The 24,115-nt window shown below is 42.6% G+C and overlaps 1 protein-coding gene and 1 long non-coding RNA gene across 2 annotated transcripts in view; both read right to left on the reverse strand.

Annotated features, from left to right (window-relative positions):
* LOC310908529 overlaps window positions 1-24,115 on the reverse strand; it is a 470,346-nt gene that overhangs the window by 158,570 nt on the left and 287,661 nt on the right. The window lies entirely within an intron of this gene.
* Window positions 18,484-24,115, reverse strand: part of CDH20 (cadherin 20) — a 118,596-nt gene continuing 112,964 nt past the window's right edge. Inside the window, exons 11-12 of the mRNA XM_083856909.1 lie at window positions 22,054-22,305; window positions 18,484-20,069 (exon numbers count right to left, since the gene is read on the reverse strand). Coding sequence (XP_083713035.1) covers window positions 19,570-20,069; window positions 22,054-22,305 — 752 coding nt within the window. The 3' untranslated portion in view covers window positions 18,484-19,569. The remainder of the gene's footprint in view (window positions 20,070-22,053; window positions 22,306-24,115) is intronic.

Below are 24,115 nucleotides of genomic sequence, written 5' to 3' on the forward strand. Positions count from 1 at the left end.
CTTTGGAGTCACAAAATGGCCTTTACACTGGCTTTACAATATGTTGCTGTTTTTAAAATACGTAGGCTGCTTTTAATTCAGCAATGCAGAACAACCAAATGTTAGTGGGATTTACCAATACAGAGCAAATGTCTCCTTGGAGCATATACAGTCGCAGGTTTGCAAACGATTTGGAAATCCTCTGAGATTTTAATGCAATTTCGCTTTCCTTAGAACAAAAGAATTCTATGTTTGGGCATTTTAAGGACTGCTACTTCCAACTAGATGAGTTAATCTGATAATAACTACGTGCCTAGAATTTGGTGATCCAAAATTTGCAGGTTTATGTAGAGAACTATTTTTTGCTGAGGAAGCAATGTATAATGAGCTCTGAGAGCTGCCAGCAAGTGTCTGCAGCTTTAAGTTATGCAGTTAAAAAATGAATTCAGCCCTGTGAGTTGTGAGCAGCTCCTTGGGAATCTCTTTAATATGTGTAAAGCAGGGTGTGCATAGTAACAACAAATGCACTGATACCACAGTGCAAACATTTTGGAGCAGGAAAACAATGTTTTTCCCACTGTTTTATTTGTTTTAACTAACTCATGTGCAGCATCAAAAATGATATCTGAGACCAACTCTGGATTCTTGGAAAGTCCCTGTACTGTGTTAAACTGCAGCAGTGGGGTGATAAATCAGTGTGAGCCTGAAGGAAATACGGCCCCATGCATTGTGCTTTGCTGTGCTTAGTGTGAGGTTGGTCCTTGAGGCTTGGCATGGGTTATTGACTATTTGGAGAGAGCAAGAAGCTTCTGCAATGATTGCTTACACCAATAAGTCGCCAAATTTATGTTCTTACCAGACACATTGCCAGGGCAGGAAGGCAGTTCAGAGACTGCTGGCTAACCAGTCCCCATGCTTGGGCAGTGTGTGACCCAGCTTCACTGGGTTATGATGTACCTGCTGGGGGAAAAGGGGCTGCCTTGACTGGGTCAGTGCTCACAGGACACTGCCCATCCCAGTGAATGCTGCCACCTGGAATTGCAAAGACTGGAATACGGTGCTTCTCAAGAATGCTCCTCTGCAAAATGTACCTTTGATATCAATCACTGAGATACGTTTTGTAATCTTTCTTTTACAATTAAGTTTTGGGGAATAGTGACTTTTTAAAGCTTTTAGATGCTGAGGTTGAACAAAAACCTGATGTTTCAATGACTCCCATGTTGCCTCTTGGCATTTATGCACTCAGTGCCTTCTTCATTTTGCTTATGCTATTGTTTCTATTGTTTTCTCACAGAATTTGGTAGGCATGCCTCATACTGGATGAATAATATTTATATATATGATGTACCTTCTGTGATATCCTAGGTCATCCAAAACATCCTGGCATTCACTTCAGGTGTTCTTGGTGGGAACAGACTTAGATGCTTTTCAATATACTTATTTTCTTATTCCACTTACCTGCAGGATATAATTGCCTTCTGGCATAGTGATCTATCTTTGAGAAAAAAGAGAGAAAAAGAGAAGACAGTGTAACATCCAAGCTTTTGATTCTTTTATTCCCATTTATTGTTCTCTGTTACTAAGCAAAGCAGAGCTCTCTTAGTTTGTAGGCATAGCATTGCCTCTATACAAAAGCTTTTTTTGTCATCTGGATCACCTTAATTTTTTACCATCCTCTGAACATAAACCATGAAAATTGTCCCTTTCTTCCGCCCTACCTTGTGAATCTCAATTGTAAATTGTGAGAGGGTCACGAGCAGAATGTACAGAATATGAGACGTTGCAGTTTAAAGGTTTTATGGACCCTCATTTGGGATGACCCAAAGTATAAGTCACTGGTCATGTAATGCTTTAGTAAATTGGAAGTAATTAATTCATAAATTAAATTAGTGGGGAAAATTACCACGGATTTTAATAGAAGTGTACTGTTCACAGGAATGGAACTTATTTAACTTCAAAATATGAGGCAGCCTCTTCACCCACTGGACTCCACAGTTGTGATTATAACAGATGGAGATTCAGAGGTACTTAACTGGCTTCATGAAGGCTTTCTAACTGGATTTGAATAGTGTAAGGGAAAAGGAGGGAGATAGTTGCAAAGAAAATCACGACTGAGGACAAAAAATCCCGTTTATCACACCTGTTCTCCAGTTTATGGTGAGTCACACTGTTCATCATCTGCACTACCCAGGGGTTTGTTTCCCTCAGTAAGAAAGGTGAAAGAGTTTATCTTGCCTCTTGTATCCTTGCTTGGGTGTGTTCCTCCATTAGAAGTACTTTTCTCTCTGAGCATGCTTTTCCTGTGCAGGTGCAGCCTCTGTGCAACCTGGTCTGACTACAAAACCCCCACATCACTGAGAGCAGATGGCGAGCAGCAGCTTTTTCAGTATGGCTTGCTGCGGACTGAACTGCAGCTCTGTACCTTGTATCTCTCTCTCCTGGTTACTTTCCCGCCAGGCAGTGCTAAGGTGTGGTATGAATACTTGATTACAAATTTTCATACATGTTCTCCTAAGGAAAAAGCAGTTCTCTGCAGGCTAGTGCTACTTGGGAAACACAATGGAACTGTATGTCTATGTGTTTTCTGTCTGCCTATCTAGATACTAATAATTCTCCTGGTCTTTGGAAAAGTAAAGCTTGCCTGTGTTTATCCAATTTCTTCAAACTGAAATCCAAAGTTTAGTTCTTTTGTACTCATACTTTTCTTGTATGTCTGGTTGGTGCTTAGTTCTGGTTCAGTTAATATGCATTTATCTGCCTTACTTTTCAATTGAACTTTTACCCGTCACGGGCTGAGAGGCAAGTTATATTGTCAGGCCTCAGTTAATTACCAGTGCCATTATTTTTTTATTTGTGGTGCCTAAGCAATCAGGAGAACAGCAGGTTAAGTCATATTTGCAAAGAGATCACGACTCAATTAGTGCTTAAGCGTATAAAATTAAAAGAGGAATAATTAAAGGTATGGCAGTAACAACATTAAATGCCTGGTTTAGTGCTAAGGAACCTGCTCTACATAGAAGCTCACTAAAAGAATGAAGGATTAGAAGGGATGTATATAATGTCTGAAAGCAACAGGGAATTTGTATGAGAGACTCTTCTCACAAAAAAATTAGATGAGCTTGTTAGAACAGGGCACAGCATCTGGTTCTGCAAAATCAAATGTCTTTGGTTTGGAGGATTTGCTGCAGGGCTAGTTTAATTTTGGTTATGAAAACAGAATTAAAAAGCATCCAACATTCAAGATCATCCCTGTCCATTCTAATCAATAAGGTCCCAAAGTGTCAAAGTTTTACTTATCAGCTCTTCTCTCTCTCACTAGGGAAAGCTGTTTTAACTTCTAGATTCAGCCATGCTTCTTTCTGCAGCATGTTGTAGTTACACTAATTCCCATTATTTTTAACTACTTGCCCTAAAAATACTGAGCTGTAAACTCAGTAACTGAATGGATTACTGCATGTGATTGGGAAGGCTGTCTCTAATTTTATTCTACTTACAAGCTGGTGGTACTGACAGTGTGGAGAAGAGGTGCTGCTTCCCTTGAAGTAAAACTTCTAAGCAGTTGGAGCCAGCTGAGGAGCCAGCTTTTTGGGTTATACAGCCTACCCTGGAAACTAATTAATTTGAGACACGTTGCATGTCTGCTATTTGTTAGCTGGATGAAATATTTCTGAATGGGGCTCAAGGATTTTTAAAGGAATTCTGGAGGAAGAATTGTTGTGCGCAGGAGCCAAAAAAACTGTTCACCTCCTTTTCCATTGAAAACGTGGTTCCAGCTTGTCCTCCACCTCCAGACTGAGAGGAAACAGCCGCTTGGCTGTGGCTTGCTCCTTCTCACTTTGTAGATTTATCTTCCAAGTTTGTCATCTTGCTCATTCATCGGGGTAGTCTGTGTCTGAGCAATATATAAATGCTTCCCTTCTCTATAAGAAGCTGGCTGGGAAAATAAGGCTTTCTCCATGAAGAAAATCCAACTGCTTTTAAATGTGTGCCTTCAGTTCACTTCTTTGTGGCACTGTTTTACTCTTCCTTAGTTTTTAAAGAACTCACAGACAGCCCCTGTGATGTGAGTCCGAGTAATGGAACTGGCAGCAATACACAGGAGAATAGGGAAGCAGAACTGCAGAATTAGCACAGTAAAAAACAATACTGGCACAGCACCAGTCTGCAGCCATGGCTGGGTGTACAGATCACCACAGAAGGTGGATGGGGCGAATATGCTTTTTTCACTGGGTTACAGATCCATTCAATGATGAGACCCTAGAAGAATTTGAATCTTTACTGAAGAACAGGCACTTTTCTGTTGCCACTTGAATAACAGCAAGCTACAAGCACCAAGATGTTTATACTCTACAATGCCATGTAGAATACATAGGGAGTCCACTTCTCCTGGGAAAAGTACAGTTTGGTACTGTGGTGCTTTGCTCTAGCACTGTTATGAAGCAGGAGGTTATTTTGAGAACAATTAAATTTTTGTGCAGCAAAAAGTCAGCTAATGGTATGTGAACTTTCTCTGTGGGACAGGAGTATTCAGTAACACCATGGGACCCCTGACAGCTTGAGTAAGGGAAAGATTATCAAATATTTCTTTTATACTTTACAGGGGGGTGTATGTGTGTGTTTAAAATCGCATATGTTTTTAAATATCTGCAAGTATTTTCTGACTGAAAAACTGATCAGGAAGCCTGTTTCTTCACAGATCCTGCAACCCTTTGTCAGGTGAGCTCAGTGCAACCTTAACCAGCTGAGGTTGCACTTAGTGTAGACATTTCACATGGATTTAAACAGGCCTGAGGTTTGATTACATTTGCTTTTCTTATAGAGGCACCAACCTCTTTTCTGACAGATGCAGTGGATTAACTCTGGCTGCACACCAGGTGCCCACCAAAGCCTTTCTATTCTTTTCTTCCTCAGCTGGAAAAGAGGGGAAAGAAAAAGCAATAAAAAGCTCCTGTGTTGAGATAAGGACAGAGAGAGAGCATTAACCAGTTACAGCCAAGAGCAAATAGACTCGACTTAGGAATGCTGGTTTAATTTGTTGCCAGTCAAATCGGAGTAGAATAACGAGAAGTGAACCCAAATCTTAAAACATCTTCCCTGCACTGCTCCCTTCTTCCCAGCTCAATTTCACTCTCAGTTTTCTCTATCTCCTCCTCCCCTAGCTGTGCAGGGAGACAGAGAAGGGGCTTGGAGGTCAGTACTTCACATATTGTCTCCATTGCTCCTTCTTCCTTAGGGGGAGGACTCCTGACCCTGCTCCAGCATAGGGACCCTCCCACAGGAGACACGGAAGTCCTCCATGGACTGCTCCAACATGAGTCCATCCCATGGGCAGCAGTTCTTCACCAGCTGCCCCAGCACCCCAGCAAAGGGGGAATATTGATGTGCTAAAGTCACAGTACACATGACAGAGAACCCTGTCAGAAACAACTGTTAGCAGAAACTCAGATAATGAGAGGGGAAATGCTGCATTCCCTCTGCTCCAGAAAATCAGGAATCTGTTGCCTTCCAGGGCAGGCTGCCAAGCTAGTCACTCTCCTTCATCCTTGAGCTGCAGGTTATGATCCAGAGATTAATGGCTTCAGGGGACTGGGTAGGTCAAATGGCTTTTGTTTCTTGTACTGGGGCTTGTGCTAGAGGTATGTTCATGACCAGAGCATTAGGGGTTAATAGGGCACTAAAGGGCGTTTTAGTATATGGTTAATTAGTTATCATGCAGGCTGATTGATTGCCTATCTATTAAATCTTCTGTTGGTGGACTTATAAAATGTATTACTCATCTGTAAAATGGTTATAACAGCTACAAATCATTTAAGAAACCTTGTAATTCCTTTACAAACCTACTCTTTAGACTGAGGATCATCATACCCCGTGTTTTTAAATTTCACATATTATGACAGCACCTGTGTCATATGTGAGCATATCTACCAAACTGTACAATTCAATAGAAAGAATCAACTGTGTTTCATTGGGGCTGCTTTTTTTCCTCTCCAGGTTTTCATCCTTGCCTTTGTGAAAGTTAACACACTGCCTTTAAAGATGTCCTACAAGGTCTGTGACAAAATCCAGTTGGCAAAACTGTTGGAGTCAAGGGGACCACAGCTGTTTGTTCTGTCAGCAGGAAGTACTTCCTTTGGGCTCTTATACCACCGCCAGAACCTAAAAAGGTGCTGACCAAATGCCAGGTGGTCCTTTCCAGTGGAACCTGGTGGGTCTCTCAGTGGCTTATGAAGAGTAATGTAAGGTCTTGGCCAACACTGTTTTCATTTGATTAAGTCATGGGTAGCCTGGTTTAACCTGCTGGTACCTGAGGGCATTTCTGATTGTGATTGCTTATGTTTGTTTGTGACACTGAGGAATGATTCTAGGGACTGCGGAAACCTGGGAGTGAAGCCTATTTCCAGACTCTCTTACTCCCAGTAAAACCCTCACCCTCTGAAGAGCAAGGCCTGTACCAACTCTGCCATATGCCATCATTTCCTTGCTTTTGGAGACACCCTGTGGAGGGCTTGTTGACACTTTTACTTAGCTGGGGAGCTCGTGTGGATGAGTTTGTGGCATAATTCTGGATATTTGTGAGGCTACAGTTTTCTTTTTGTTTTGTTCTCTTGATTCACCTGCAAATGTATCATTCAGCCCCAGTGCTGTTGCTGGGAAGAGACTGCCAGGGCATTTTTTTAAATTAAATTTTCAAATGCTTCCTTCCCACTCCTGTGCTTTTTATATTAGCCTTTTGGAAATCAGAAATTGAAATCTGTTTCCTCCCTCAGGTTTTTTGTCTCTCTCTCTCTTCTTTTTTTTTTTTTTTTTTTTTTTTTTTTTTTTTTTTTTTTTTTTTTTTTTCCTTTTTTTCCTTATATTGCTTGAGTGTTTGATGACTGGTTTTAGAAGTCAGCCTATAAGTTCATGAAATGAAACAAGCCAAGAAACAAATGGTACTACACTGAGATGGGGAGGGTGTTAATGTATTTTGCAGAAAGGCTTTGCAGACTTCAGACAAAGGCAGGAATGCAGGGACACAATAGGTAATATTAGAATGGAGTGAATCCCATAAATACCTCTAGCACAGATGTGGGTTGCCAATAGGCAGCTGGTACCAGACAATGAAGTCTGTAGCTCCCAAATAAAATGTGTCTCATTATGAGAAATCCTGTGTTTGTTACACCTCAGGGCATGTTGCCGTGAAGGCTGGACATTGGAACATTGGTCCAGCAAACTGTGCTAGTTTCTCTCCTTGTCATCTTAGTGCAGTGGGGTGTGATGCCATGCTGCTGTCTGGAGGTGATGCTGGCTCAGCCTGGTCTCCCTGGCACCTCAATAGAATGCATCAGCACCCCAAAGTGAGCTATGAGTCTGCGCCTGTCTTATTTCTCTTTCCATGTGCCTTTCCCTCCTGTGAAGGGATTAACTTTAGGTGTGAGATAAGAAGAAAATCAGTCCCTTCATTTATAATAAAAACCTGACTCCAGGAGTCCTGGCCAGTGTTCTTGGCTTTGGGGGTTTCATCACAAATTCTTGCTATACATATGTTTTCATTAAAAAAAAACCCACCTAAGAAAGCAGTTCAGTTTTTCAATTATTTAGAGAGATTTTATCATGACTGGAAGCTCTGGGGTGTGACCTCCAAAATTGCTAGTGTTAGTTGCAGATAGTTAAAAACAAAATGCAATTACTTTTTAGAAGAAAAACTTATTATGATGAAGCAAAGAAAGCTTAATAATTTGGAGGTAGTTTTTTTTTTTTATGTGTTTTTTTTTTTTTTTTTTGGGTTTTTTTTTTTTTTTTTTTGAATGCTTATAATTGACATAACTGTTGCCCCTGCAAAAGAAAACATACAGGAGGATTACCTGTCCTCCATGTCTCCTAATTCCAGTGTGATTCATGCTTTATCTGTATGCTTGCTATTAATGACACAAAAAATATAATTTTTTTATTGTTCATGTTTTAGCTTTGTTATTGAAGACTTTCCAGAGAAGGGCTTCTGGAAATGTTCAAATTAGCAAGCCCATATATAAGGGGAAGACAGACTTCTCTTAGCCTATGGCTTTACACGATTGTATAACCTCCTCACTGGCATCAGAAATTCCAGCACAAGGTAGCTGCTGAAGCAATTGTTTTTTGTTCATCCTCAGATCTTTGTTCAGGCATTTCTAACATGGTCCTTCACTGTCTGCTCCTTTTCTTCTTCTGCTGAAAGAATATGAAGTAGGATCAATGTTTTCCCCTTATTGTTGTTGTGCCATTGTTTTCTGAATGTTCTCTTTGCAGATAAACTGAATATCCTCACAGCCATGAGCATCCTCACAATCAAATACCTCCATCTTCTTTCCACTGTCTGATTCCCAGCCCTTTTAAATGGTATTTTTTTGTCCAGTGTGCCCCAAATCTCATGATTAGACAGGAGCTTCCCTCAGGCTTCTTGCTCCTTTTGGATGTGCACACTGCCCAGTGATGAGAGGTTACCTCCTCCCTTCTCTGATGAGCTGTGCTGCCCTTTAATATGAGTCCACTTGCACGTCTCAGTCATGCTTGGCTGACACATGGTGTGGATCTGATGAAGCACCAGGCAGTCTGGTTGCACATGGTGACAGTTTGGGATACATGTAGCCTACATTGGGCCTCGGTCTGCAGTTAGGTGCATCTTGGCATCCTCTAATGCTGGTGTTTCTGGATGGAACCTATCCACCCCAGAGCAAGCCTCTGGAGTTAAGTAGCCTTCGTCAGAACTATTATGAATGCAAAGTAGTTATTATTTACTTTATTATTACAACTTTCTCCTGCCCATCCCCTGCACAGTGGATCCACTTGTCAGTCATCTTAAAAACAGCTCAGGGAAATCCTGAGCACAGTTAAAACAGAAAAATAAGTCCTGAAAACAAGACCTTACAGCCACAAAATACTTAATTTATAAACTCAGCTCATCCAAACACCTCAACAACATTGCCAGGCTCCTCAAACACTGCTGCAGTGTGCCAACCCCAATTATCTGTTGCAGGGAAGCTTTCCTTGTTTTCAGAGTGGTGCCATTGGAGCTGTTGCAGGGTTGGACTGGACTTTGGCAGCTCCCTAGAGAATCAGGGAAGCTGAAATGTCTGAAGGGAAGCAGGAGGGTGGTATGTGCAATGGTGCAGTTGGCTTGCAAGAAGTTGCATTAGAGCCTGACCATAGTGTGGCTCCTCATCCCTTGCCACATTTTCAGCAAAGGGAGATGCTCCAGCCTTTATAATGTATTGATTAGAGGGAGAAAATAACGTGCCCGGAGATGCTGTCTGTAGACTGTCTCAGTGAAACTTTTCAGCCAAAACTAGGTCAGGTTTGAAAACCTAATGTGTGCACTGAAGCATGAAGGCAGTGATAGAGAGGACTTGTTCCCAGTAATGATATTTTAAACAAAAGGAAAGAGCAGGCATTCTGTTTGTTTAATGGCTGCAAGCTGATGGGATGGTTCACTACAGCTGTGTTTTGCTTTTAGATGCTATCACAGTATTTACTTGCAGAGAGAGGACAATGAGTTGCAGGCAGAGGCTGGTAGGGAGGATGCAACAGCAAAAGTAGCTAAATGCCATAATTTTTCTTGTTATAATTCTGATACATTGCAGTACCCATTATCCAGACACAAAATGAGAGGTGCTCCTGTGGCCTTACAGGCAAAGTAGCTAAGGTAGGGGAGACCATTATCTCTGTGTTGTGGACAGGGATCTGATACTAATAGAACAAACAGTTTGCTAAAGAAAGTTTTTACTACACTGTGTATGAAACCAGTGCCACATTCTTGCATCTGATCCTCAGTACAAATGTCTTTCAATTAAAAGAGGGATTGGCCAGCTTGTTTTTACCACACATCAGATTGAGCAGGGAGGCAGGGGGGTAGCTGTTGGTGCTGATGCCAGGTATGTCCACCAGCAGTGGATGTGCCTGCTGGGCTGTACACCCTTGTGAAACTTGTGAAGCAGCATGTGCAACACTACAGGTACCCAACCCAGTAAATTGGGTTTCCCTGAGATGTTAGTCTTCACCAGGGTCTCTTGCACTGATATCATAATGAGACTTCTCTTCATCCCTTTTGGAGTTGTGCAGGATCATAAAATCATAGAATGGTTGAGTTGGAAGGGACTATTAGGATCACCTAGGTCCAACCCCCCTTGGTGTGGACAGGGACACCCTTCACTAGACCAGGTTGCTCAAAGCCCTGTCCAACTTGGCCTGGAACACTTCCAGCAATGGGGCATCCACAACTTCTCTGGGCAATATGTTCCAGTGCCTTAGTACCCTCACAATAAAGAATTTCGTCTCAATATCTAATCTAAACCTACTCTTTCTGTTTGAAGCCTCAGAAGCCCCTTGGGCACCTCTGGTCCATAGGGACACCTCCTGTGTGGCCAGCAGATGATGGCCTTGGGAGGGAGAAACACTCTTTTAAGGGTGAAATCTTCCTGTCCTGAGAAGGGTGTCTAAGGTAATGTGCATGTTTTGCTGAGGATTCATCCTCTCTCTATATTGTCTATAGAAAGAGCTTAGACATTTAATTTTTACATATAGTCTGCATTTTTTCTGGAAATATGGGACCTGCTGTATTATTTGTCTGAAATCCTGCTGGGCTGCACCAAGACACTCAGCTGATTTTCTTTAGCAATGGTATTACAAAAATAGAGTAATACTCTCCTAGGGCTACTGATAATAGAGCCACTGTACACATCAAGAGCGCTGTGCTGCTTTAGTTATTCATATTTATTGTGTGCTTTGCTGTTTTTAGAGAGAAGGTCTGACAAAGAAGCAAAATATTGTGACTACGGCTGATAAAGTGAGACAAAGGGAATGATCTAGGATCTGGCTTGCCACAGCATTTTGTTGAAATCTATTCTAGGTAGGCTTTAAGGGAGGCTGCATCCTTACAGCCTCTGAGTGCTTTCCAGTAATGTGTTAAGAGATTCTACCAACATCTGCTGCTTCTGAGTCATCCTTCTTTTCCTCTTTTCCCAGAGCTAGATAGGTATGTGTTTTTCGAAAAGAAATATGCAGCTTTATATCCTATCTAGCATGTGCCTGAGGCTCCAAAATGTTTAAAAACCTGCTTAGGTAAATACCAAAATTCTTCATGTTGTTATGTGACTTTAGAGTGGGTAGCAGAGACAGTTACCCCTGGGTATGCTGGGTGGAAAGCCACAGCACAGAAAGACCATGAAAATTTGCCTGACCTGCATGTAGCATCAATATCAGAGTCAAAACCACACCTCAAGTCCTGTAGTCCTCCGGTGTTGGTCTTCAGTGATGAGCTAGGAAAGCACATTGGGCCCTTTCTGTGGCTTATACAGGGTTGTTATGGCTGTTCACCAAAGTGTTGGTGGCAGGTGCCTTGCTTTCTGTGAGCCCAGATATGAAAACATGGTACTGGGATCATAGGGAAGGTTTTCAGTCTTCCTTTCTGCTTCACCAAACATGTTTTTGGGGTGGCTGCTGCAGTGGTTTATAGACTCTAGCTCCGCCCTGGGGATGGAGCTGTTGTCTTTGCTGACATGGTTTTTCTTGCATCAACCTGTAAATGAAGTCGGGGCTGGTGAAGCACTCAGACTGTACCCTATCAGAAATTGCTGACAGAAAATGCTTGTTTAATTTAGTCTTGTTCTAAGCAAAGCCAGTAATTTACCACATCTTTGAATGTGCTATTCATTTATCAAGCGGAACCATGAGGTGGATGAAATTTGTCAGAGAAGATGAAGGAGGCACAGTATCTTATAAATCGGTCAGTTTGGAACTCTCACTGTGAGTGATGTTTCAAAAATGCTAACATCATCTGTAATTACTCAAAATTACACATAATTTATGTTGTGCTTGTTCATTGCTCTAACAGTCTAGGAAAACACTTTACAATTTGCAGTGGTTCGGCTTCTCCAATGGGTGCAGCTCCGGCCAGCCCTGCCGCCACTACATCCAGGGGCCACTTTGCCAGAGGCGTGGGCAAACTTGACCACGGTGCGGATAGTGCGCAGAATAGAAAGGCGGGACTCTCAGGGTGTGCAACCAAGGGGTGCGTGGTCCCAAGGCAGCGCTCCGAGGAGAGACGCTGGCCTCGAGATGGCACGGCTCTTTATTGAGTGGGTTACAGGGGTGGGATTGCGTGGGACCAATCACAACCTTTTGCCAATGTATAATGAGGGGATGCACAACTTTTGAACCAATAATAAGTAACTTGGGGAGGAGGAATACATGATGAGGGGGTGGGGAAGTTATATAACTTAAAGATTGACACTTAACAGAAAAGTGGTAAACAACTATTATGGGATAGGGTTACCAGGACAACCAAGGTTTTGGCGGGAAAGTCTGGGGGAAGGAGAGAAGGAGAGAAGGAGAGAAGGGGAGAAGGAGAGGGAAGGAGAGGCCATCTTAAACAATAGTAATAATTACAAAATTATAAAACACAAATTATAAAACCAAACTGGAGCAGTAAAAACCCAATTGGAATTGAATTTAAGCACCACCACATCAATTAACTCTGGATGATAAGATTTAATTAGAGCTTTCAGACATTTTTATCCTACTCATCTGTTTTTAGTTGTAAATGCAACATTGACTTTTGATTTCTTTAGTGGTTGGACAGTTGGCTGAATAGTAAATGATAGGTTCAAATATGCAGAAATCATGAAGTGAAATTCCCTTGGATTAGTAGCAGAGATAATTTTCTGTTGTGGGACTATATTTATCATTTAACTCACAGACATGTTTATGTTATCAGTAAAAAAATCATTTTGCACCTGAGCTATAGCTCAAAATTCTATTGCCCACCTGCCACCTATGCCACAGGCATAATTTACAAAGTTGCAAGAGGAATTCTGTTTAGATCAGCAGGCTGTTGGGACAGGTTACCATTTCTACAATGATTTCTTTTGAAATCTCCATAATTTTTTAAACTTCTCTGTGTTCCCATTTACTTGTCTGTAAAAAAACCCCAGACTACTCTGTAGCAGAATTTGCAAAACACTTTGGAATCTCAGGACAAGAGCATAGTCTATAGGCAGAATTTGCACTTTTCCCCTTCCTTCTAGTGTACATTTTAAATGCAAGATCATGGTTAGTGGGCACAAGATTGAGGCTGTTTAAAGTACGTACCTCAACTAATTAGCTTTCTTTTTGAGAATAAGTCTCTAAGCTGAAAGTAAACAAGGGCTTTTGTAACCAGAAGGCTGCTCTGAGGTTCAAGTAAGTCATATAGAGGCTGGGGCTCTGTTTGTTTCCATTGAAAAGACATTTGATTGCTTTTTACCTCTTTTTTTCCCCTACTTTTTCCACCTGTGATACCTATGATCTTACAGAATATTTGGTTGAGCTTCATAAAGAAATGACTTTGCTGGACAGGTTGCCTCCCTTTGGCAAGCCCCAAGAGTAATCTATGCAAAAAATAAAAGAAATAATGCCAAATAACCCATCATGTGTTAGCACCACTGCTTGAAAGAAAACTTTGCCATATTTTTCTTTTCCTAGATATGATAGAAAAGACCAAATCTTCTGTTTGGCACTCATCATGGTACTGTGATGCAGAGGAGGATCATGCTGCACTCACATTTACCCATGTGTGTTTGGCAGAAAGAATCATAGAATCATCGTAGAATCACAGAATTGCCTGAACTGGAAGGGAACTTACGGATCATCTAATACCAGAACCTCTCCCATGGGTAGGGAGAGGAACCTTTAACTGGTTCCTCAGAGCTCCATCCAGCCTGGTTTTGAACACTTCCTGGAACTTCTAGAACTACTAATCCTTTAAATAGGGATTCAGCTTCCTAAATTTCCTTATGACTCTGGTAACATTCACCCTTCCCACAAAGCAGAAACAAAATCTGACCCCCATTATGTTGTCATTATTACTGTTATTAGTTTTATGTGGCATGGCAAGAACTTGTGCCTCTAGTATTAAGGTGTAGCTCATGCACCTTTGGGAAAAAATTATAGGATCAGTCCTCATGGAACCAGCCTACAGATATTATGATGTGCATTTGAAAATTCGTATTTCCCAAGAGGTCTACTCCCTAATGGTGAACTTAATATCAAATGAGGTCTGAAAATGATATTCAGACTGTGTACTGTCTTCTACATCAGCTCTTAAAAAATCACAATTTTTTAAAGTCATTGTGAAGTAACTATCTGCAACCTCCTCCACCTTATTACTCTATTGTCTCTTGGGAAATACAGTATTAACATTGCACTGCTGCTTCTGCTCAGAGTCAGTGATACGGGTGGCTTGATGTATCACCTCTGAAGTCAACAGCAAAATATCTTGCATGTCAATGTGGGCAAGGTCTTCAGAAGGCTGATAAAAAAAAGCAAAACATAATCTGTCCTTAAATTCTTGGTTTGACAGTGAGACTCCCCAGCTCCTACTGTTTTCCTAGGATCACAGCTCTGACTTCACCTCAGTTTTACTGCTGTCTGTTAATTTTCCTGTCTGTTTCAACAGGATGCACTGATAGAGATTATTACTGCATTACAATCCAAATGAGAGGCAAATCACTGACCTTTATGCAGGAGAACGAATCCCTTAGGTGATACAGCTGTTTTGCAGCAGTGGCTAACTTGGAGCTCTGATGCCATATGGATTGGTGGGAGGGAGACAAGGCACAGCTGAATGAAATGCAGCTCCTCCTCTTCTGAATGCTGCACATCTCAGCATGCACAAATTAACATGTCTTGGACAGATCCACTGCCTGTTTACACCAGCTTCGTGTGGAGACAATACATTAAAGGCTCCTCCTTGAGCAGGATGGAATGGGCTGTCTCACACCCTGACACACAGGAGGAAGGAGAGCAGCAAGATAACAAGCTCATAACTGTACAGATTTCCTCACATGACATCATCACTTGTTATTGAGCCCACCTTCTCTTCTGAGTTTGATCTGACTTACATCTAAGCTAGCATAAACCAAGGTGATCTTAGTCATAAGACCTTGGCAGCACAAACACAAAAGCAACTGAATGTTGTCAACTTCAAATTTGTCCAGGTCAGAACTTTTCTGGAATCTGTGAGGTATCACTTGTGCCTCTTTTATATGCCTCCTTTCTCTTACTTATGGCCAGGACAAGTAAGATGTGATGCATATGCAGAACAGACTTCTGGGACATATCCATCCCTCCAGTTTGATGGTTCCTGGGAGCTGTGCTCAGACAGCAAATTCTAGCTTGTGCTATGTGAAAGTTGCATCAAGGAAAATACTGGCATGGGCTAATAAATCATATTTCAAGGTGACCAAAATATAACTTCTGGGTCCCCTAAGGATTTGTGTTGCTACTGGCTTTAATGAATAGTCTAAAAGGGAATTTTAGGCAACAAATGTGATGGTAGCATAAAATGATTAAGAGCAATAAAAGCTGGAGGAAAAATGACAAAATCAAGAGGGGCCTAATAAAGCTGGATAAATGGGCAATGCTGCAGCAAATGAAAGGCAGCGTTGCAAGAAAATTTACACTAGAAAAAATGATGTTAACTCTTTTCATGCATTCTTGAGTTCTGTATTTTGCTCTGAAGAAATCTGGAGTCCTCGACAGATGGTTTAAAGAACGCTGCTACTCAGAGCCTAGGTGTGATGACCAGTGCAGAGTAAGAGTGGCAGGTCATGCAATCTACCTAGACATAGCAGAGATGGGTGGTAGGAAAAGGAAAGGAAAACATCAGAGACTGTAGTGTTTGTCCACAGTTACTTGTAAAATCAAATATAGAGCAGAGGGCTTGGGAATGTCATGCCTAGGGCCAGACTGAGCAGCAGGGATGAGTCCCTAGAGCCCAGGCTATTAATTGGGAGGCATACAGCTCCAGGGGGGCATAGCATCATACAGATGGCCAGGATGGGGGGAATGAATTTTGTCTAACTCTGTTTGTTAGAGAGAGAGTTGAGATGGATTGCTTAGCCCATATGCTCAATTTTTAAGTGGCTGAAATTAGTAAAATGACTTGCATGCTCTGTTATTTTTTCCTCTGAACCACTGATTTGCAGCCACAACTGAGACTAGGGGATTGCTGCTGGATGGAAAGTCCTTTGTCATCAGAGGAACAAACCAAAATGATTAGTGGTAAAAGCTCTGTGCACTCAGACCAACCTTGGAGCACAAGGGGACTGGGGACACTGGTGAAGGCATGTAGAACCTTGTCCGGGCCCTCAGACATTTCTGTCCTTACACCAGGGCCGTGGAAACAGTGGGTGCTATGCAGAACTGGGACTGTTCCCTGGAGGTGTCTGGTGGTGTAACAAAGCCTAGTCCCTCCACCATGGCAAGGTGAACTCACTGGCTGTAAACCATGAGCAGGTTTTATGTAGTGCTGCAAATGTTCGTGCACAATGCCAGGCCTGCCCCTGAGCAGGAGGCTGAGGTCCTGTGTCACTACTGTGCTTGTGTCACTGACAGTCTATGGCACCATGCATTTCCTTTGGGCTTGGAGTCTTCTCTTCTACTCTGGGCCTGCTGAGCCCTGATGTGTCTGAAAAGGGATCCTTTTCGTATCTCATCAGCAAAACCAGAGGATTCTTCTGTTTTGTTTGTGGCAGTGCAATAGACGCAAGTGTTGGTTGTTGGCATAGAGATTTCACAGACTGCAGAAACACTGTCACCTGTTCCATAAAATGGGGAAAAAAAAGTGCCAGGCTGCCAAGTGCCTACTAAACACCAGCTGGTAAGTGTCACAACATCAAGCTGTGCAGCTATTGACTGTGATCACAAGTTGAGGCAAACCTGAGGACAATCAGAGAGCCTAACACTGACATGCAGCTTAGGAAGGTGGGTTATGAATTCCCCTGTGACATGAGTGCAAGCTCCTAGCAAAAAGGCTGCTGGTCTCTCCACACTGGGGGATACAAAGCCTGGGAAGCTGTTCCTGGTTGCTGCATAGCCTGTCTTGCAGAGACCATGTCTGGGGCTTCCATGGAGTCAAAACAGGCTGTGAGGCAGCTCATCTTGGGAAAACTCTCAGTCAATGCAGAAGGTTGAAGGCAATATGATGCTGGACTTTACTTTGACTCCCCATCCTCCCTGCCAACAATAGGAGATTTAAACCATAATGGAATCAGGATATGAAGAACAATCTAGAGACTCTTTTGTTACTGTAGACTGTGACGACTGGGAGAAACAGTAATGGTCTGAAAACACCAAATCACAGCTCTGTGGAGGGACAAGTCATCTGTGTGCATTGCAGGCTTGTATGGCTGCAAAGGGTATATGCCTTATACCTCCCCTGGAAGGCTTTCAGCAATGAGTGTACAGTGATACCATGGAAGACTGCCTAGAAAGGTTACAGAGCTTTAACAGCTGGGGCTTTAAGAAGAAAGAGGCATCTGCTTAAAATATGTGAAATTAATGTTTAGATCAGACAGGGAAGTGGTAGAACAGATGTTGTCCTGCCTAGGTTCTGGGGTATCTGTGGTAGCAGGTGGCAAGGAAGTTCTCGGACTTTGAACAACAGCTTTGTGTCCTTTACACTACTTCCTTTATCATGAAGGCTGCAGTTCTAGTTTAATGTTTTAAAATCAGTATGACATGTGAGGGTGAGTGCTATGGTATGAATAAAAGAATCACTATCAAATAATTATCAGTGCTCTTTCTACAATGGTGTAAAGCATGTTCAGGTGATATGCAGAATCCTTGGCACATTATGTTTATGAAGGCCCAGATTTTCATTACATCAGATTAGCAAGCAAGAAGTCACTAAAACCTTTTTCCTTGGTGGGTGCATGGTTCTCCAGGGATTCATGACTTTGTATGAGCCTGTGAAAACAAGGCTCCTGTCCTAAATTGGTACAACCTAAGATCAGGCTAAGGAGAGGCTGAAATGTTTTGTGCAGATCTGCAACAGGAACTGAGCACGGCATGCCCATAGCAAAAGCATGGCAATTGGGTGGTTGTGTGTGCACATTTACTTTCTGGGCAATTGGAGGTGTAGAGAGTCCTTAGCTAGAAATAAACTTACAAATTCCATTACAGACTGTTCTGCTTTCAGAGGCCTTTTGTCACTTTCCATGAAACTTGTGTTAGTGTAATTTCCCTAAGTTCTTCTCATTTACACATGCAAACAAGAGACGATCCAGGTGCAAAACTGACTGCACAGTAAGAATAAATAGATATTTTATCTTAGTCTGTCATGTCTCTGAAGGCATGAGACTGTCTGGGCTGTGTAACTGGTTTCCAAGCCTATCAATGCCCCAGCCTTAGTGTTTCAAAAAAATCAGGCAAGACTTTATTTTGACTTCAGCATGATTCGATTAGAAAAGTAACTAGTCTGGTGGGCTGTACTTGGGCTGATTCACTGCTAGGGGCAATGTCCAAGTGAACAATGATAAAAGAAGCAGACAATCTGCTCGATTCTGCAAGCTGAAGCCTTGTCTCCTTGACACTATGCTGATGAACCATTTTTTTCTTGATGCTCAAGGCATGTGAAGCTGCAGATAAGCACTAGCTGCTGTGTGCAAAGTAGTCAATAAATTGCCATCAGACTTTCCCTTCTGTTTAACTTTTATTAAAAGAGGTGCTAAGGTACTGTACTGTATGCAGTACATCATATTTATTACCAAAATTAACAAATATACAAAACTTATACATGTAATTTTCTTACATCCATTTATTGGTCTATAATACTGCATTTGTTCAAGTAGGTTATCTACAGTATGTAAACATCCCTTGGATTGACCTCACACAGATTAGGAAAGCCCATCTAACCCATGTAGTTACCAAATATAGCTTTTTCTTATTTTAAAATTTATTTGGCTTTCATTGGTAGAATCTAATCTTCACATTTGGCACATGGAAGAGACATCTACAGTGCAAAAGAGGCAGATTTTCTGGTTTTGTTCTGAGCAGTTTAGCAGAGTCATGGTTTTAAGGAGTCAAGAATAAATTTACACAAACTTGATAGGAGATGGATTAGTGTTAACGCCAATGACTCACAGATCAGCCATTAAACTAGAGCAGAAATTCAAAGCCTCTTCCCCAGCCCTCTCAGTCACGTGGACAAAAAAAACCCAACCTCAGCCTTGTTTCTAAAGGATTAAAAAAGAACTCTGTTAGCAACAGAGGGAGGAGTTTAGTTTACAAGGAGCCCTCTGACATTCCAGTTTCAATTTTCTGCTTTGCGGACTTTTTTCTCTTGTTAGCAAGCAATTCTTTTCTGTTTTAATGGGGAAAAAATGACCAGTAGGAAGCAACTCTTCTGTGGTGGCAATTTCTCAGTGAGTTGGAGATTACAGTTGGAGTTTACAGATCTTTGAACCCTGATGTATAGAGCTCAGTAAGCTGCCATGTACAAAGGGGAGAGAAAGGAAAAGAGGCAAGAGAGAGTGAGAGCAATGCCATATTCCAGGTGTGGAGCTCTCCAATTCTGCTGTAAGAACCAGGAAAAACCTTCCTTCCTTCTGTTTCTCATAATTTCAAAAATGTGACTTAATTTAACTGAGTAAAGCTGATCCAGAGAGACCTTCATTCGCACCCTTCTTCCCATTCTCATCCAAGCACTGTATTGCTATTTTTTTATGAGGCCTCACCCATGTCCATGGAAGTGTCTGATGAGAATGGACCGAACTGGACACCGTTTCACATGGAAAGCCCTCTGCCATTCCTGGTCTGTTACCACAGAGCCCCGCTGCTGTCTGTGGCCCCATACATCTCGGCCAGCTTCTTGAAGCGCGGCCCCCAGTCCGTCAGGTAGTCGTAGCTCTGGTCTGAGTCTGTGGTCACGGACTGTAGGGAGCTGAGCGACTCCGCCACCGAGCCGTTCCCCTCAAACATGTAGGTCTGGAGGGAGTCGAAGGGAGGCGCCCACAGGTCCATGTCAGCTTCGTACAGCTTGGCGAGCACGTAGTTGTGGACGTTGTTGTCCATGACGCACGCCTGAGGCACGTATCGGGAGAGGCTCTCTATCTCAGGGAGCATGTCCTGCCGGTTCTTCACCACCAGCTGGGCCTCCCGCGGGTTCCACATGGCAGCGATGTCGAAGGCCTCCGTGTCCTCCTCCCCGCCGCCCTCGTCATCGTACCTGACGATGTTCTCGTGGATGTTCTCCTCCTCGTCGATGATGTACGGCTGCTTCCGCTGGCGCCGCATGGACAGGATGAGGAGCACCAACACTGCGGGAGCCAAACAAGACACGGGGCTGTCAGCAAGGAGGCAGACCTTGCCAGGGCCTCAGACTTTCCTCTGCCCTGCTTTCCCCTGGGTCAGCCCTTAGATTTAAAGAGCTGTGTGTGGTGTTTGCAAGCTGAGGGGTTGTCCTGGGTTGCAGTGTAGGATGTACACAAAGTATTTATTCTATTACCATCTTCATGAACTGTTGAAACCAGGTGGGGCAATGTTCTTCCCAGGCCCCCTTCCTTTGAGCTATCTTCTGCTAATGGCCCATCAATGCCTTGCCCATGACTCACAGGTAACTCCCTCCAGGAGTTATCTCTGTTTAGTGGGCCATCAAGGACCCACTTCACAACTCATCATCCCATTGTGAGATGCTCCGCCCAGGGGGAGGAGCCAAGCCTTCTCACCTGGATATAATCTGGGATTTGGGACAGTACAAACAGCTTTTTTCCACTGGATTCCCAGAGGACCAGAGCTAATAGACCTTTCTACAGGATCACTGCTTCAGGAAGACCACCTCATCTGGACTGCTTCCACCACCCTGCTCAGGTTGTATTCTGACTCTGTCAGTGGTCTTTTGTATTATTGCATTTATTTTATTTTACCTTTTTACCTTTCTTCTTATTTAATTGTATTTCTGACTTGGAGCCTCTCACTCGTTTTGCTTTCAAACCATGACAGGGGTGTAGAAGTCTCTCTCTCTCACTCCCCAGTCAAAATTGGTAGTTGAGGTCTTGCTAATCTGTCCCCTTTCTCCCCTGAATACTTAACCCTTGGTGACACTTAGGACATATATATACAGTGGTGCTTGCCACTTTTAAACTAGCCAGTTCAGAGGTCAGTAACAATTTATCTGCAGCAGCATAGTGACATAGAGATATTTTGTTTTCTGCTCTGTGGGTGGGTTTTGCAGCCTTCTTCAGGGTAGCCTCTTGCACAGGCCACTGCATGTGACATAGATGGATGCTCCTAAGGCACCACGGTGATATGTCTGTCTACATAGCAAAATCAGAGCTAGCCCCTTAGTCAGCTGTAAGGAATTTTTTGTTTATCTGCAGGCCTCCTGCAGCACTGCAGTGCTGGTGCTCCTCGCCCTTGCTGTGCTTATTAGCATGGGCAGAAATGGTCATAGGGCACCAGAGCCTTTTGCAATTGAAAATGTGCCATCACTTGGTGACTATTTCCACAGTTAGAAGTCAGCAAAGATTTTGGATACTGAAATTTTGAACTATCTTTTTGTTAAAAACTGTATTTTGAGGTATCTAGGCTCCTTTGAAGAGCCAGAATTGAGGCACTTCTAAAGGTTTTTTTGTGTATCTTACTACACTGTTCCTCAAACTGGGTCCCCTGAAATCTCAGGGAATGTGTGTTTTGAACTAGTATCGCATGATTTGAGAGACTGAACAGGGGAACTGAAGTTCTTTTGATATCAACAACTAACAGGGGACACAGGATATCTGGGCAAGGAAAGCATGAAATTTAATAGTGGAGACAGAGCTCATGCAAGACACTCAGCCTCTTTACTGCAGCACAGTCACCATCCAAATGTGGAGTCTCAAGGAAAAAGGATGGAGGTGGGGATATCTCTCTCCAAAAGACAACAAATGGAACTGGACTTACCACTACTGTTTCCTATGGAGCAGATGAGAAACCAACCTGCCCCAAGCCATAGCTCTCAATACTTCCCACTGCCATACCCTTGCAAGGAAAGCATGGCCATATCAGACACCCTAGCACTTTGGGCATCTAGCAGAAATATTTTCAGGCCATAGTTTTACACCATTCCTACGGTCCAGAGCATGAAGCCATATGGAGCTGACTACACCATCAGGTGCTTGATCTGGCCCTTTAGGCGTGCATGCATTTATATATACAGGTATACACAGATGTGTGTGTGTTTGCGTCCTACATCTTTGGTGAATCAGCATCCCCCTGGCCAGAAGAGAAAAGTCTGTCCCTCCCAAGAAGTGCAGGCTTTTTTACCTAGCAGGACGAAGATGCAGGCGAGGATGGCGATGAGGGCCCCCCGGCTCAGGCTGACAGGGAGGACATAAGCCTCAGCATTGCAGGACATCACCATGCCCTCCTGGTCGCAGCTGCACACGTGCACGGTCAGCGTGCCTGTGCTGCTCAGCACTGGGCGCCCGTTGTCGCTGATCAGGATGGGCAGGTAGAAGGTGCTCTGCTCGTGCTGTCTAAAGCCAGAGCGCCTCGTCAGAACCCACGCTGTGTTGTCTAGGGGCAGGAAATAAACAGAGAGGCAGTTTATATGCAGAGCAAATACATTCAGCAGAGAAAGAATGTTAAAAAAATCACCCCTAGACCCACATCTATTTTTTTTCTTCTCTCTTCCTATTTTTTTTAATCAGTTCATCACTAATCATTTTACCTCTGCTTCCCTGTTCCAGTATCTTCTCAGGCCATGGATCCAAATGTGAGAGGCATACACACCCTAGGAGTTGCCTTTACCCCTTCTGATATAAGATGCCCAGAGCAAACTCATAGTGTTCCGTATTTAGCTAAGAGAGCTTTCAGAAGGCAAGACAGAAATGAGCAGTTGAAGGCAACTTGTTGTCCTTGTTTGTTTATGCTCAGCAGCTTTTCTAGATTTCAAACGCTGCCACCATTTTGGAGACACTGGCATAAAACCTTTGTGGACATGTTATGTGGTTTTTGATACATGGCATGGTCATCTGCTTGAGGCAACAAGGGGACAAAGGAAAAAAAACAGCTTGCTATCCTAAAGCAGCAGTGCGTTGAAAATTCATAACTAAACATTTTTTTCTGTGAAATACGTGCAATTTCATTAGTACTTCTGCCATAGAAAAAAGTCAGAATGTTTAGTGTCATCATTGTCAAAATTATTCTGCTTTGATTTGACCATTCTGCTTCATTTAGTGTGACTGCCTGTTTTTTATAAGAACTTAAATCAAAAGGAATCAAAATGATGTTGCTGACAAAAATAGTAAAAGAGTGACCTAACAGCCAGTTGCTGTTGGCCACTTCAAGGAAAATTCCTGCCTTTGGGGCTTTTTTCTTCATATTCAACATGTTTTCTTAAATGTCAAAATTTACCAGTGGCATTTAAATTCATGTCTATCTCCTCCCTCAAATTCCTCAGAATGTGCACCAAGTTTCCTAATTAAAAAAAAAATAAAAAAGGAAAAAAAGTGGAAAGTGGATTCAGGAAGTTGTTCTCAATTCTCATCTCAGGATGCCAAAGCAAAACTCTTTGGAGATGAGTGTTGATTTTGTCAGTGCTGACTTTGAGCTTTGTGGCCTCAGAGACTTTTGGGAAGTGCAAGACTGAATGTCTGCAATGGGATCTGGCTCACCAAGGAGTCTAAAGGAACTTGCATGAAAATTATCCTTTCTTACAAGCATGTCTGCAAGGCTTGGGCCAGGAAAGATTAATGGGGAGCACAGACACTTTTTGTCTTTGGCAGACCTACAAGCTTTGATTCTATGGACTGATGCTATGGCATTTCCTGGGAGATGACCTTCATGCAGTTTCTTTTGCTACTTAGTTTTGTTTCCTGTTCCTTAGCTCAAAAGAGGTCACACAGTCTGCTCATCTGCATCTCCAAGTTGTTACCAATGTACATTTGCTATGTTTGAAAATACTGGATGCTGATCAGCTGTTTGCAGGTGGATAGGCACAATGGGACTGCTGCCTGGAAATGGCAGGAAACCTGATCACAAGTAGACTGTGGAAAAAACCCAAAATATTAACATATTCAATTTCCTTATTATTTCTCTGTCCATTCACTGCTAAGATTTAAATCTTGGGTGATTTTTTTCAGTGTAGAGACTCAGATAACATGCCATTAAATTCAGCTATATTATCTACTGTAGTCTGGACACCAAAAATGATTTGATGGCTTTTCGAAGGGAGATCAGGAGTGTCATATACAGCCAACTATGGAATGTAGGCAAACTCAAGCTAGACTAGCTGGACTTGTCTCCTAGACATAAACTATGGTTTAGGCACAAACTCTGTTCTGCAAATCTTTTGCCATCAGAGAGTACAGGCATACCTAGGTAT

Source organism: Zosterops lateralis, assembly GCF_965231275.1.
Source record: "Zosterops lateralis genome assembly, chromosome: 1".
Classification (NCBI taxonomy): domain Eukaryota; kingdom Metazoa; phylum Chordata; class Aves; order Passeriformes; family Zosteropidae; genus Zosterops; species Zosterops lateralis.